The following is a 16525-nucleotide window of genomic DNA, read 5'->3' on the forward strand; positions in this document are numbered from 1 at the left end:
TATAAAGTTGTCTCAGATAATTAAACACTACCATGCTTTTTGTCTCTATGGTCAACCAATATGCTGACCTTTCCCTATATAGTCAAACACTAATGGCATTCTTATAGTCAAACACTATCATGACATTTCACTTAAGTCACACAATATGACCTTGCAGTCAAACACTATAATGAGATTCTTATAGTCAAACACTATAATGCGATTCTTATGTGCATGTCCAATGTTTACTTGACATTTCATATGCCATTTGACCCACTTCCCGGATATGTTACTTCAACCCTCCAGATTTTTCATGCACATATACGTTGGCACTTTCCTGGCGGTCTTCCATCACTATTGCTGCGGCCTCTGGCTACACCTAGTCAGTCCGCACACAGTTATCCACACCTAGACACTCATACCTAGTTATCCACCCACAACTAGTAATCCACGCCAAGTTATCCGCACGTAGTTGGCTGAATATGAAAAAAAGTTTCCAAATAGTCTGCTTTCTGTGTATCTAGAATATCTGAGCATTTCAAATGGATTAATACTAACACACCCGAATTTTATTCCTTATGTACGACTGTGACGTACGAATGGCATACCAAAAAACAGAAATGATATACTAAAACTCTAATACATACATAATAAGTCTTCAATATTAGTTATAATAGCGACAAGATAACCTACCAACAAGAATATTGCATATGTGTTCATATCCCTGTAATAATCCAAATCGTACCATCTATCGATACCAAATTACATAAGCCATACACTCTTGATGAATTATGCTACAAGTACGATAAAACAACGCAAACGCATAATACAACATTGAATGTGTTTTGCGAAACTGAACATTAATTAAAAAGAGTTGATTAAAAGAATATAACTCACCCAACTCGTTGGCTCAAACCAAGTAAGACATAATGGCGATCCCGCCCCGACAGCTAAACACATAAAGAGCTTCCCTCTAATGGCTGTGTCAATCAAGATCCCTAAGTAATATATATAGTCGCGCGCGTTAACATGTATTACGCACGTGCCGCACAAGCAATGAAGGCGTCACACGATGCAAAGAAAAAGCATATTTACAAGATACTATGGCGCGCACAACACGTCAAATACTGGAATTTATGGTGGTCTAAGCAAGCCATATCAGGTATTTCGTAACAGTACACTGATATCTTTTATATCTGAAATCAACAAATCAAACACTAATGTATATTGCATACTTTTTTTGCTACACAACTAACTTTATCTACATTTATATCTGTCTAAACCAATACAGAAATGGAATTGTTCCGTGTATGTTTAGCTCATGAACTACTTGTACCACTGCTCTGAAAACTTTCATCGATCACACTGTAACTTGTCGATCACACTGTAGCTTGTCGCATTCTTTATGCCATGCTTATTTATTCAAGATTATATGTTTTAATTATCTACATTTCCCATATTGGTCTTTCCAACGAATATGATTGTTTCTCGATGAAGTTAGTTTCGGGTTCATCTATTGTTCAAGGATTTGTATTTACCTTATTTATTTAACAAAGTCACCATTATTAACTGTGATGAGTTATAATTGACGGATGGCCGATAAATGAACATGCCTTGAAGCAAACAGTATGCTTACCGCTTGAAAGAAACTCATTTATTGCTACAATGTTTATTTTATCCAAGATAAAGTGTGGAAAATAACAAATCATGTCAATTGAGAAACAATTATATTAACTCCTTCCAGCTAATGGCAAAGGAAGCAACATTTCTCCGGGAAGAAGACCAAAACAACGGTTGGCACCAAGTTTATTACTATTCTGGTTTCCAATAAATTATCGTTTATCTATCATTTGTGCTTTTTATGTTTTATTCGAAACAAATTATTTTATTTTGTTATCTTTTTGTCAGAACTCACCGTGAAAGTTAATTCATAAGTTTTCAAATCCGAAACTTACCCCTGAAGACGGACACAATATTATTGCTCTCCCCTCCGCACTTTAATTTTTCATCTCCACTGCAAATTTGAGTACAGTTATTCTCTATCGTCTTGATCATATGCTGGGAATCGTTGATACAGAGACATGTTGAATTCTATATATATATATATATATATATATATATATATATATATATATATATATATATATATAGTCTGCGAAAGATATTGTAAATCCAAATACATATACCCTAAAGTATTGTCCAAGCTGAAAGGTAAAGTTCATAAGTCTTTATGCTTGGACATTTATTCTAACAAATTTATTATAACTAGAGAACTACAGAGTTTCTCAGTGAATACCGATGTATACCGTTGACATGCTGTGTTACATGTTAAATTTATGAAACTCGTTGAATAATGTCCGTGTTTGCTCGCCAAGACTCACAAATGCCGAATAATAATAATAATAATAATAATGAGGACTTCGTATAGCGCCTAATCTTTAGAAGCTCTAAACGCTTTTACAACATGAGACAACACCTATAACATTAAAAAAAATATGATTACAAAAAACAAACACCATGAAATTAGAAAACATAAAAACACGCTGAAAATATTTAACGTAACAAACATAAATTAGGTCTTTAAGTTTGTTCTTGCAGTTGAAATAAGTGAGTTTTAAGAGCAATCTTGAATGGGATCATTGTGTCTTTGTGTTTAGGTTCAGTGGGCAATTCATTCCAAGTTGCTGGGCCCTGGTATGCAAAAGAACGTTGTCCATATGACTTAGTTTTCATAGTGGGAATAATGAGTATACGACGGTCAGAAGAGGAGCGTAAATATCTTGCTGGTGTCTACACATGGGTGAGGTCGGATAGAAATGTTGGACTGGAGTCCGTCAATGAAACGTAGCACAGAGAACAAATTTTGTGTTTGATTCTGGATCGAATGGATAGCCAGTATAGGGTACAGAGCAGCGGGGAGGTGTGCTCTGATCGTGGTACTCTAAGTATGATCCAAGCAGCTGTGTTTTGAACTTTTTGAAGTTTATGGAGTAGATATTGAGATGAACCAGACAAAACTGAGTTACAATAGTCCAGTCTTGAAAGTACTAATGAACACACAAGTGTTTTAGTGGCATCAACTGAAAGATAATGAACTCGTTTCATAAATTCAATATTAAATCCCATTTAAGATACTCTATTTCTATAATGTATATATTTATTGACGCACTGCTTGGTTTGATAAATGGATCCAAATGGTGTTGGGGTTGGTGGTGGGTGGAAACCTCGGGGTCGAACATCTTCATCAGTTGGCCACTTAAACCAAAACTGTAAAATTCCAGGGCCATATTGTTACTACTCAATTGTCTTATACTAAGTAACAGATAAAGCAAGACCATCAAGTTTAGTAATATTCAAGAAATACTTTAAGAGGAATGTAATGTGAATTAAATCCCAAATAATCTTAAAAGTTCTATCACAAATCCAAAGTATAGAGAGTTCATAATGAATTCCACTGGTGCTCCGAATGAATTTAAGGCATTGAATGTGTTTATGTGCCAGTAGTCTTGAATGTGTCCATGTGTTAACAGTCTTGATGATTCCTAATGATGTTATCCATAATGATTTTAAACAAATTCACAATAATCCCAAAGTAATATGTAGTCGAAATGTCAACGAAAAACTTATAATTTTAATGCATAATTTAAATAGATAAACAAATCCTATCAAATTATAACTGAATAGAACTAATAGACTGATATTATGTTAGAAATAGGAATAGGAAAAAATACTGTGTTTTTTGTCCTCCTTATGCAAATCTTCACAACTCTATGTCGCACTATGTCCCTAATTTAAACCATGTCGCAATAATTCCCACCTAACATATGTCGTAATACAACCCGTCCTGACATACGTGGCAACAACTCAACCTTCAACCTCACACTTCGTTTCAGGTAGTGAATGTACTATGCAGATTATGTTGTTCCAACGTATTTGAGTTTTGTTTTTATTGACTCGTAGTATTTGTGGCGTGGATGTAATGTCGGAGATTGCTGACTGGGTATTCTATGAATAACTTAGAAACGTGTAGGGACATTTTTATGTATCTACCTTTAGCTAAGTGGTTTCGGACTTTCGAACGAAAGGGTGCGGGTTCAAGTCCTGTCATCGGACTAGTCTGGGACTGCTACAGTGGAGCGTTCTTCGGCAAAGTACTTTCCTCCTATTGCCCCGGCACCAAATAACCTCCTTGTGTAAATATGCCGTAAAGTACAAAACCAAAGATGTGTGTGTATGTGTGTGTGTGTGTATGACTTAGATTTTTAACGTAGCTGTAACAATTTTTCAGTCATATCGCTACGACGTCTGCAGTGTGGCAGTATGTCTAGCACTGGTACATGATGCCGCAAACATGTTTGATGATGTACCACCCAGTCACATTAACCAATTAATTCTGAGCGCCTAAAGACGCAGCTTTTCGAACCATTTCTATGTCTTTGGTACGACTCGGCCGGTGTTCGAACCCGCGACCTCTCGCATCCGAGGCGGACCCTCTAACCTCTAGGTCACTGGAGCGGTCACCAAAACGATGACTAAACGAAAACCTTAATTAAACAGACTCAAATTTGATTTACATATATTTATGTCTTTATAGTTAATAGGTTTCCATCTCTCTCCTGGTTATATAGGAAATGTATAACTAAGGTACACGCTTGTTTATGAATGTCCATTCATGGGCGATGCATGTCACTAGGGATTTATAATAAGAGCTACATAGGGCAATAATAAAAGGAAGCAGAAAGGAGGAGGAGGGCTAGAACGATGACGATGAAAGTGTTTGTTCATATTCATTTCTTAACAAAATACTAGATGCGCTTTACCTGAAGGGCTACTGTTTTGGTTCCACACGACTGTAAACAAACTCCTGGTTCATTGCCTGGAAGTCTTGTTTGATTTTGTATGGCAGATGGTTGAATTGAATGGCATCCTGTGAATTATTTATAGCTGAATGCAATATTCTTTAACTGTCGTGATTTGTCAGATCTTACATCATTGTTACGATTATATGGTCTAAAATTGGGTAAAAGGAAAGAGTGAAAGCAACAGGTTTGTAAAATTCAACAAATAATTTATTTCCATAGAATGCAAAGTGAAAAAAATAAAAATAAACTTAAGGTATGGTGAATGAATACCCATATAGTCCTACAAGTTCAATCGCAAGTCCAACCGTATCTAGCATTCCAAATGAGTTTCATTGGTGATCCGTATTTAAGTTTTTTTTTAAATGTTTCAGTCTTTGATAATTACCAACTTATCTTGTATAATATTAGATTTCTGGATCAAAACAATCCATTATGGAACGACGCTGCTGTGAATCAATCAAGTGATCTAGCTTTATGTTTGATATGCTTACATATTTTACCGTGAAAAACTACATGCCCTGTATTCAGTCTATACATTCCAGAACAGCTTTTACTCAAGGGAGAATTGACTCTCACAGTGTAATTATTAAAATCGTTATTTGGCCCTAGAAAAAACAGGAATATATTTTTATTTTTTTTATTGAAATGAATCTGAAGTTTTGCTGTTTTCCCAAAATTATACAGACCAAAGAAAAAATATAGTCATAATTTGAGTGATGAAGTTTGTACTTGATGCTGTCCGAATCCAGATGAGAACTTCTGAAACTATCCAGAGTTATTTATATCTTATAAAATTAATATTAATATCTGTTTGTAAAGTATGGGTTTCCCATTGATGCTCTAGATAAATAACTGCTACTAATACAACAACAAAAATAAACAACAACAACAACAACAACAACAACTACTACTACTACTACTTCTATTAAAGATCTGTTTTGGGGATTTATTGAATTTTGAACCTTACCTTTTACTTCAATCCATTCTGCGCTGGAGAAAAGTAAATCTGAAATAATAATAATAATAATAATAATAATAATAATAATAATAATAATAACACTAGTACTACTACTGCTATTATTATTGTTATTATTATTATTATTATTATTATTATTAAAAGTGGAACACAATCATCATTATCACTTTAATCATGAATTAGTATGAATATTACTACTAAAAGAATTATTATAATGAGATTAATGATGATCATGTTAAGTTTTGTAATCACAATCAGTGTAACGATGATGCTGTTGTAGGAAATGACAACAGTAATTTCAAATCTGACATGTTCGATACAAAGATCAGAGCAAACTTGTCCTTCCAGTCTGTCTTACGGTTAAAAAAAGGAAGTCTTAATTACGAATCACTTCCTTTTATGACACAGACAGTAAAAACCCTTGCAGTGTACCCATTTAACACGCACCTGTTCCCATAAATCTAATTAATTGCCCTCTTGCCCAAATTAACGTGCTCCTTATAGATTGACAGAAATTCGCACCTTTACACTCTACAATAGTCTGGCTCTGGTCCGTTATGAATATTACCCCACCTACCGTCTTGGAAAGTGTTTAAATGGCATAGTTATAACCTATATGAAAATGTGTAAACATTACAAGTTTCAAATCAAAGCTCCGCACGTAAGTGCAATCGTTTAAAACTTGGAAAAATAAAGTCGTCAACAGCGACAGCACTGTTAAAGAATTGCTACTTTAATAGATAACATACCCTGATGTACATTGTAAGGTAACACGTGTGACTGTATGAGTATTTTGCAATGCACTTCGAACTACATCGAGTGTTGTCTTTATAGTATAAAAGCGAATAATTTTTGTTTGAAATATTTGATTACTGACTTTGATTTTGGGCTATGCAATGATTTATTATATCTCAATACATGCCACATATCAACAATAATAATACACATCAATCATAATTTATGTAGAACTAAGTGTATCAACTACCCTTGGAAAGATAATAACCCGTATAAAATTACAACACAAGAGGTAACTATTGTGTTATTGAGCAAAAAATACTTTCTGCGTTTATCATTCATTGCTCTTCCTTTCAATTTTTCCTTAAAAGTGTCCAACCCATTGTAGTGAGAACCTCTACTACAACGTTCTCTAATTATGACCATAGTAACAGATGATTTAAAGTGCAAGGCCAAACCAAAATGCGGTTTTTTATGAATCTGCATTTCATGGGTTCACCCAGAAATATAGTTCCGGGGTGGGAGGGGGTGGCATAAAGAAATAGGCGAGGAGTATGCATCGTAAGCGTTTCTATGGCATAATATAATGGTAAGGAAAACGCACCCTCATAAACCTTTTGGTCTTTCGTGCTCATTTTTTTTCCCTTAGTGTTGAGGAGCAGGTTACGCACCCCTTCACCAAACGTTAGATGTGCTCCTTATATTTGCTCTTAGAGCTAGCCATATGCAGGAAGGACATTTAATTGTATAGTTTAGCCGCCGTTCCCAAACTTGATATTAAGTCACAGTTAGGGTGGGGGAATAACTGGTGGTATGTGTCAACATGATATCGAGATGTGGTAAGAAGCTGATACAGGCAATTAAAAGTGTAGGTTTTTCATCTTTAGCTGGACCGTCGTTGACTGGTAGTTTACCGATGAGAATGTCTTAGAGAAACAACAACTTCCAGTCCACGAATCATATTTTGAAAGTAGACAAATATTGGATTGCCAGAAAATGTACCAGATTTGGTGGGTATGGTGGATAAGATAGAATTCAAATGGATTTGGTTGGCATCACGCTTTGCAGAGATGATGACTTTGAACTACTAAAAGAATTTCAGTATTTGAAATTAGAAGGTCGTTTTTAAAAAATATTGATCAAATGAATGTGTTCTGATTTGCAACCTTTCCATTGCGCCCATAGACTGCTTCTATATTTATTAACTAAATGGTCCTATTAGAAAGATGATGATGATGACGACGACAACAACAGCAATGCTACTACTACTACTACTACTAATAATAATAATGGCTTGGATAGAACATCCTATCAACAATGTGTATGAAACAAACGATGTTTGGGACGAATGCCATATTTTAATAATACAATTTCTTGCCAAGAATCATACATTTTCTTTGGCAATTCTGCAATTGGCAGAAGACAAGCAAAGCACACATAACTTTATTTATGAATTCAACGGAATCATTCCGGAATGTAGAGCACATTAATGGTGATAGAACGGATAACAGACTTTCCTCACTTGAAACCTCTGACAGACGAGACAATAATTAGTTTACCGCGAACACAGCTTCATAGAAAACAAAAGTCTTAATCACATAACACAGTAAGTCATTGTCAGTGAAATGTAGCTTGGTCTTGTCGCCATACTTTGACTGGAAGTAGCCATAGCGGTGATCGTAAATAATCCTCCTTGATTATTCCAGAACAGTGTGTGTGTGTGTGTGTGTGTGTGTGTGTGTGTGATTAAGATTTTTAACGTAGCTTTAACAGTGTTTCAGTCATATCGCTACGAAGTCTGCAGTGTGGCAGTTTATAGTGATGTCTAGCACAGGGGCATCATGCCACAGACATGTAGCATGATGTCTCACCCAATCACATTATCCTGACACTAGGCCGACCAGTCCTAAAACTAACCTCTTAATGCTGAGCGCCTAGCGAGGCAGCTGTTAGTACCATTTTTGTAAGTCTTTGGTATGACTTGGCCGGGGATCGAACCCACGACCTCCCGCTTCTGAGGCGGACCCTCTAACCACTAGGCCACCGGAGCGGTCTCCAGAACAGTAAAACTGCAACAGACATGATTGTTGATAAACAGAACAGTATTCTTGCTGTGTGTCGCTAATGGGTTTCCATCAAATATTTTCATTGCGATGGAAGTTGGCGCTAAAAATAATTTGTTTCTGTATTATTGTTTGTTGACTTCTTTCATATTGTCGCGTTTACTTGTGTTCTCCATCAGTCTTTTGAACGCAGAATTATTCATCAACTTGTAAAAGTCCTTTTCGAAATCGTCTGTTTTAGCAGTGGTTTCGCGGTTTTAAAATCAATATAGGTTTAATTCTAGGTTCCTGCCAGAATTTTAATACGCGGTGGATTCTGATGATCTGAGGACCAAGTCTCTCATATATTGTTGCAGCTGCTTGTCATATATCACATAGCGAACCTTGTCCAGCAGATGTGCGATTGTCTTTGGAGCATTGAAATTGCCAACACCAGGTTTTTTTCTTAATATGAGGACTACACAATGGAGTTGTTATCCGTCATATTTTATGGAACCAGCGGATCATCATCATGGAGATCATGGATCTCAACAGGATTCTCATGGTCAACTTCTAAATTGTATACCATGTCGCCATTGCTTTGGAAAAAGTCTTCGGGAAACTGTTCTCGATTCATCTAAGATAAACTGCCAACGTCTGCGACAAAGCCCAGTCATGAAAATTGCTGTGCTCACGTAGACTATTTATTTTGATTCCTGTGGAGGATTATAATTTGTTAGGTACTTGTTGTTGGCCACAGAATGCTTGTTTGTTAGCACATATTGCACCACAGTGCCTTTACGATAAATTTCAACTTGTCAGTGTATGTCAGCAATTCCAGTTGTACTTTATATGTATTAAGCGCTTTTGTGTGTTTGACTATTTCTTCATAAGATGCATTCAAAAATTCGATTTTATAGATAAAGAGAAAGCGGCCAAGAGAGGATGGCACATATCTGTCGACCGTGTTTGGAATACACTCTAATTGTCATCATATTTACGAGACTATTTCTCCATCAGATGCTAGTTGTATCCACGCTAAATTATGAAGCACATTTGGAATATTGTCTGGCGCTTCCAGGTGGAGATTGTAACCACTGTGAACCGCTCAAGGATACTTTACAATAAAATGACAGTGATTGCGAACTTGGTCATAACCATGTGTCTGCCTGTAGATCCAACATAAGTCAGCATTGTAGAAATTCTTTCTGTCTGTAAAATCATTCTTGGTGGAACAATACAGCTAACATATTCTAACTCATCAAATAAGCTTTGTATGAAATAATTAACACAATCAGATTCGCGATACAATTGTATTGGTTTGCTTAGAGCAGTGCTGTACAACCTTTTTGACACCATGGGCCACTGATAAATGTTTTTTCTTGAAGCTAAGGGCCGCAGCAGAAAACTGAAAACCAACGAATATATAGCTGCTCGAGCTCTGGTTGTCCATTCAAAATCAGCCCGCGGTCCGCGGGTTGGACAGCACTAGCTTAGAGCATCATTAACGCAATCAAACTTGAAAGAACAGCTGCAAGAACATTCTGGTACTCTCTGGTAAAAGAAGATTCTTGATTATTGTTAGCACTATCAAAGGGAACAGTCAGGGCATCAAAATTAGCGTATTAACTAAAGGTACTATTGTTTTACGGCACAGGTTTAAAAAGGCTATGATTTTGTTTTTCTTTTCTGGCATTGCAGCTCTTGCAAAATTAAAACAATCTTGTCCATGCTGAAGAAGCAGGTCGTCGCGAATGAAACCATGAAGATATTTTTTGTGTAGTACAACATTCTGCCTTTATATTTTTCTGCTAGCCATTTAACATTTAGCAAACAATAGTGTCTGTAAGTGGTACTTTATGAATGAAGTGCAAGTCAAAGTGAAAATCGGTGCTGTTGATAATTTCATCTGACATGATATTTAAATTGATTGAACAAAACATGCAGGGTGAATTTGATGAAAACGAAAATGTTGTTGCTTACGACTACAAAAAGTATATCCAAGTGGACTACTCGCACTTACATTATACTACTCGTCCGCAGAAATATATCACAAAATATCACCTCAGAAACAAGCTAGCCAGGATTAAGCTGTCGTATAACGACTTAAACTCATCGGAGTAACCACTCCACTTTACAAGTGACTTGTCTCCATAAGTCTTAATCACACGCTTTCCTTAAGTCTTAATCACACGCTCTATTCTCAAAAACATTCTGCGCTGATGCTTGCCGTTATTGCTCATAAAAAGGTATGCGATTATGTTTGTTTACAGTAAGTATCCTTAGCACCTATTCCGCGGTAAGCAATTCATCTCTCCAATTGGACTTTATACAATTTTCAAACATTTTCATTACTCTGGATACAATAACTTCGTGATTTTGTTCATGTTATCGTGGTCTATCTAAATGTCCTCCAATACTATGATGGAGTCCTTGTCGTCATCAAATATTTTTCCTTGTGTTATTTCATCTGGCTCGAATATCGTCAACGTATTTGTTTTGTCATCAATCGCTTTATCAAAGTCATTGAGTGTCTTGACGACTCGGATGTAGCCTGTAAATGGCAAAGTTAAAGTTAAAGTTACTGTTCCCGTTGTTAAGCAGCGTTTTCTGGGATGACGTTTATGATGCGAATTTAATAATATACGTTTTTTTTCTGTTAAGAAAACATATGTAGATGGATTTTGATCCAGATTTGGGCACAATTGGTGACAGCGTTGTTTCCAGCACAGTGACTGCACATGGGGACTTGCTAGAACAAGCGTGAGCTGAACGTTGGTGATAGAATGACAAGGCAACTCAATAAGTCTTTTGAAGACTCTTACACACGTGGTCACTCCATAAAACGACAAAGATGCTGCCAACTACGTGGACATTAGATAATCCGCATCATGTGTTCTTGTTATAGGTGTACGTGGTAGTTATGACAATGCAAAAATACTTTCGGTTATATATGAGCTTACATTTCAAGGAGCTGGCTACCAAATGTTATTGACCGCGCCCGATTTGTTACAAAAGCGGGTGGAATCGTGACTGTCGAGATCAATATGGGCGACCTCTGGATCGTATCATATTGAAAAAGGGCCTAAGAAAATTACATATGCCGCTTACAAAACCTATGTTCTTAAAACTTGTTAAATTCACCAGGTTCTGCTACAAACAGAATCATTGGACAAATAACAGTTCTGTTTGAGGGCAAGACATTACGTTTTTTAAAAATTATTTATCTAGACGACTATTTGCTCATCAGTTCAGGAACGTTTACATCCCGCTAACGATTCAGTCCCCAGAAGGTTTTCGCGTGGCAACTACCAACCATAATACTCGGATCATGGAAGTTAACAACGGTTGTGGAATCAGCTTAACAATATCCGTTAACGTCAACGTCAATATAATTATAAATCTGGCCTAGTAAACTACAGACATTGACTCTGCTACACAAAGTGCGTGGACACCTAGTTTTTAACGCTGCAGCAAACACAAGCATTGGCGTCTTAACGGATCTGCCAGAGAATAAGACCTTCTGTTTAGTTTTTGCCAGAGCATTCGTACAGAATGTTAACAGGGGCTATGTAGACGTTAAAAATGCTACCCCCAAAATGTGACCAAAGCAAATGCTGAAACTGAGGCGACAGCAAAAATGTACGTAGGTGACAAAGTCTGTCGTAAAATTCTGATGACAATAGTAGATCTCAGACATCTCCATTATCAGAGTACTCAACTCTATTGGATTTGATTTCACGCGTTTACTGGCCACTTGGCTGTTACCAAGAAACGACTGAGCAACACCTGTTGTATACAGATTTTGGGATTTAATTAAATTGTCATATCGCGATCAAAATAGAGCAGTTTCAACTCAAACGTACGACATATGGAACTGAGTACATACTAAACTGGCATCTGCCAGCATAAAATGATGGCGCTACTTGGATCAGGCTTTTCACATGTACGCATGCAATAGCGCAGCTCTGACAACATTCGAACTTTCGCATTTCAGGTTACATTGTACTTCAGCCGTGCGATATTACACAGGCTTTAGTAACTTTAAAATTTTAACGCTTCATTCTCTTGTGTAAAACGATTATATGTGACTTAGAATCACTAACGTTTCATGCTGCCATTTCATGAAGCGCATGACGACCTGACAGTAACTGTGCTGGAAAAAGCATATGATGATAATTTCGGCTAAACGTAAAGGTTATGTCCTGATACTAAGCCTGATTCCGAGAGCGTAGAAATGGAAGAATGCATGCAAAACTGGTTTTCAGTTGCCAGCATGCAAGTAGAACAGTTGAAGTTAGAAATCAACAATTATGACATTGTCAGAAAGTTCTTCAAAGATAAGAGTTAAAACGCACTTGAACAAATGTAGAAATAATACTAAACTTTATTATCAGCGAAGTGCATCTATCTACTGTCGATGCAATTGTTAAGTCAAAATAAGTCAAGCGCAGAAAAATGAGAGCGTAGGATGAAAAGAACCACATATCTGACGAGGATGATTTGTTTACAAAAGCAACAATTTAAAAGAAAGAGGTCGCTACAAAATAGGATCTGAAAGTGTGATATTCATGAGGTGGTTGGCTTGCCTTTGTATAATCTAGACCCGATTTTGAAGGTAATGGCTCTGCCGGAAAAGTAGACAGTGAGCCATAGCAACCGACGTCAGAGCAACCAAACTAGATGTTGACAAATCAGCGAAGGACCAGTCAGATGAAATATCAGACGTGGTTAAAAAGCAGCTAAGACATACTATCACATATTAAAATACACAATGTATAGAAGTCTTGACATCAATTCACTTGTCGCAGGACTCAGTCACGTTAACACATTATTGCCAGAAGGTATGTTACTTTTGTTGCTTTCAGCAGAAGATTTATTTAAATACCTGACTGCACTTTCGCCAACTCACCAACTCAATATATACGATCCAAATACATTCGCGGCAGCAATTGACAATGTTAACAGTGGACTATAGTTTGCAAAGTAAAGATGATGGTCAAACTAATGAAAAACAAACGCTAAACACCGGAAACTTAGATGGCTTACTCGTACCTGGTCATCATATTTTGACATCGTATAGGATCCATCCTTCTGTAAAGTACACACTGGCCATGATGTCTTTTTCGTAAGACGCTATTATTATTTCTCGCACAATTACATTAAACCAAACTGCCGTCAAACCTGGATTTGACAATGTGATGTAGCAATCTTTAGCCGCCATGACTCTTTCATCCATCTCCTGGTAAGAACCTAGATCTTTCTTACCATTCAAAGGCAATATCTGCGTAGAAGTTAACGTAGTATGGATTTTCATACGTGGTTATTAATAGTTTGGAGTCGAAGCCGAGCATGATTATACTAATTTCGTTTACTTCAATTGTTGTACACCTTGCCGAAGCTATAATACTACGCTCGTGATAGGAAAATAAAATAGGCAACAGCTGAACCTTAAAATCCTGTTAATACTTGTGGAAGGTAGTACTCTGGTAATTTGTCAGCGACTCGGTTGAAAGGAAACTTAAATTAAAGCAGAAGGATTTTATTGTCGCTGAAGAAGTAACCTTTTTTGCTGTACCTAAAGCCGTCAATGCTTTTGATTAAAGAAATATCATTGCTTATAACGGCTACATTCGTGAATTCCTGATGACGGGCTCAAATAAGGTTCTCCATAGGTATTGCAAGGTTGATGTTCTAGTCTGCAGATAAGGGTTCCGCTGTGGCTGTTATGAATAGGGAAGACTACATTAGTGAATCGGACACATAGACCAGCAAACAAAAATCTACTTAAACTCAGAAAACCTAATGGCAGGTATTTTGTATCTTCTGCCTAAAATCCACAAACAAGGAAACCCTTGCAGACCGATAATCTCCGGTAACGGGCATCCCACAGAAAGGCTCTCATAATATATGGATCATTTCATGAAACCACATGTCCACAAATTACCATCATATCTTCAGGACACGACAGATTACCTCATAAAAAGCAAAAGCGAACCATTACTGCCTGATACATTGCTTGTTTCATAAGACGTCAGTAGTAAATAGGGTCACTTTAGCCTCAATGGGAATTAGCATTACAGAGACCCCTGGGTCGTTTTAGCCTCAATGGAAATTTAACATGGAGAAAAATCGTGGGTCGTTTTAGCCTAAAGGGGAATTTAACATGGAGAAAAATCGTGGGTCGTTTTAGCCTCAACAGGAATTTAACATGGGGAATAGAGTTTGGGCTTGTCTAGGGACAAGGGGAACTGAACATGGGATTTTTAAAAAAAAAAAAAATTTTAAATTTAAATTTAAATTTAAATTTAAAAAAGGGGTAGGCAATTGAAAAGTCATTCTCTTTTCGAGAAATATGGGTGGCCCTGAAAAGGGCCTTTGGGTTTATGTTAATGTATTCATTAACATAAAGGGCACCGCATTGGTCTTCTTCTTGTCCTTAGGCTGCGTCTCACTGTTGGCCCGTAAGTCAGCACTCTTTTCAGGCATCCTTGTCTTTCAACGTAGATCCTACGTATCCACAGGCTGGTGTTTGTCCTGTGGACAACGGTCCACTTGGACCGGACATACATGAGCATGTCCGTCCTAAACATCATGGAAGACACAAGGGTGGATGATTCAACTGTGGTCCACATCTTGAAGCGACGAGAACAGGTGAATCAATGCAGTGAACTGCGCTTATTTATAGGTAGAGGAAGGATTGAAACGGATTGAGTTCATTCACCAATCCTAACACGCGTTACAAAATTCAGTCAGCCCACATCCAATCCGAAGAGAGCAGTCTGTGACGTCACGTGGTCTATATAGATTCGCTAGTGCTTGTGTACAGTCAATCTATGCGACAGTGATTCAACATGACGGAAATTCAGAAAACGATCCATTGGGGTGCACCAGCAGGGGAGACTGCCCAAGGGAACCCGAACTTAATTTCAGAAGAGGTGAATTGGGATTTTGTGGATTTTCTCTCCTCGCAAGAATTTGTTCCGGAACCTTCGTTACCTTCTTCATTACCGCAAGTGGAGAATTTTAGACAGAGACAGAAAGAAGAATTGGAGAAATTTATACAACGACAAAAGGAAGCGGAACAAGCTTTTCTCCTACAGCAACAGCAGCAAGAAGAAGAGGTAAGAAAAAAACAACAGCAACAACAGCAAGAAGAAGTAGCAGCAAAGAAACAAGAGGGTGAAAATCAAACGGTCACGGTACTGTTGGACATTTTAGCGCAGTTAAGAAGTCTGAAACAAATGTATCAGACTTCTTTATTACGACCGAAGAGAATACGACCTTCCCGAGCTAAACACGTCAACCCTGTGACTAAGCCTACCGTACCACCCTTAGTGATTTCAACCCAATCATCATCATCAACATTACGCAGTCCAGAAGTAGGCCTTGGCCGTGGCAAAGGGATAAGGCAGTTAAAGTTGATTGCTTAAACTCACCCCTACACCAAAATAAAAAGGCCCTTTTCAGGGCCACCCACATTTCTCGAAAAGAAATACAATTTCAATTTGCCAAATAACTAAAAAAAAAAAACCCACCCATTTTACCCTTATAGTACGTGTCTGTGTATGAGTGCGTGAGTGTAGCTTCTTATTTCAAAATCACAACTCAAAGACACTTACCTTGTATCATTAATTTATTCTTTTATCCATTGTTACAATGCAATTCACAATTCACAACAGAACACTTTAATTGAAAGTTCATTGACTTCTTCTGTCTCCTTGTTTAGTCTCTCTGTTTTTTGAATTTTTTCACCGTCACACTCTTTTCCTCTTCTTCTTCCTCCTCCTCGCTTTCTTCCCTTCTTCTTTTTTTCTCCTGTTTCTTTTTCTTCACCTGTCTTCTTTCTTCCTCAGAAGAATCCCTCTCTTCCTCTGAAGAATCCCTCTCTTCCTCTGAAGAATACCTCTCTTCTTCTGAAGAATTCCTCT

The 16525-nt window shown here is 37.2% G+C and overlaps 1 protein-coding gene across 6 annotated transcripts in view; it reads right to left on the reverse strand.

The window, feature by feature from the left end:
• LOC149792376 (uncharacterized) overlaps positions 1 to 16525 on the reverse strand; it is a 91519-nt gene that overhangs the window by 20726 nt on the left and 54268 nt on the right. For 4 of the 6 annotated variants that reach the window (XM_089970954.1, XM_089970957.1, XM_089970952.1 and 1 more), the window contains exons 3-5: positions 5809 to 5847; positions 4800 to 4906; positions 1935 to 2070 (exon numbers count right to left, since the gene is read on the reverse strand). In XM_089970954.1, the coding sequence (XP_089827080.1) occupies positions 1935 to 2070; positions 4800 to 4906; positions 5809 to 5847 (282 nt within the window). The remainder of the gene's footprint in view (positions 1 to 1934; positions 2071 to 4799; positions 4907 to 5808; positions 5848 to 16525) is intronic. The other 2 variants (XM_089970955.1, XM_089970956.1) reach the window with 2 other exon arrangements.

This window comes from Sinohyriopsis cumingii, chromosome 9 (genome assembly GCF_028554795.1).
Source record: "Sinohyriopsis cumingii isolate HCF-2022 chromosome 9, ASM2855479v2, whole genome shotgun sequence".
In the NCBI taxonomy this organism is placed as follows: Eukaryota; Metazoa; Mollusca; class Bivalvia; order Unionida; family Unionidae; genus Sinohyriopsis; species Sinohyriopsis cumingii.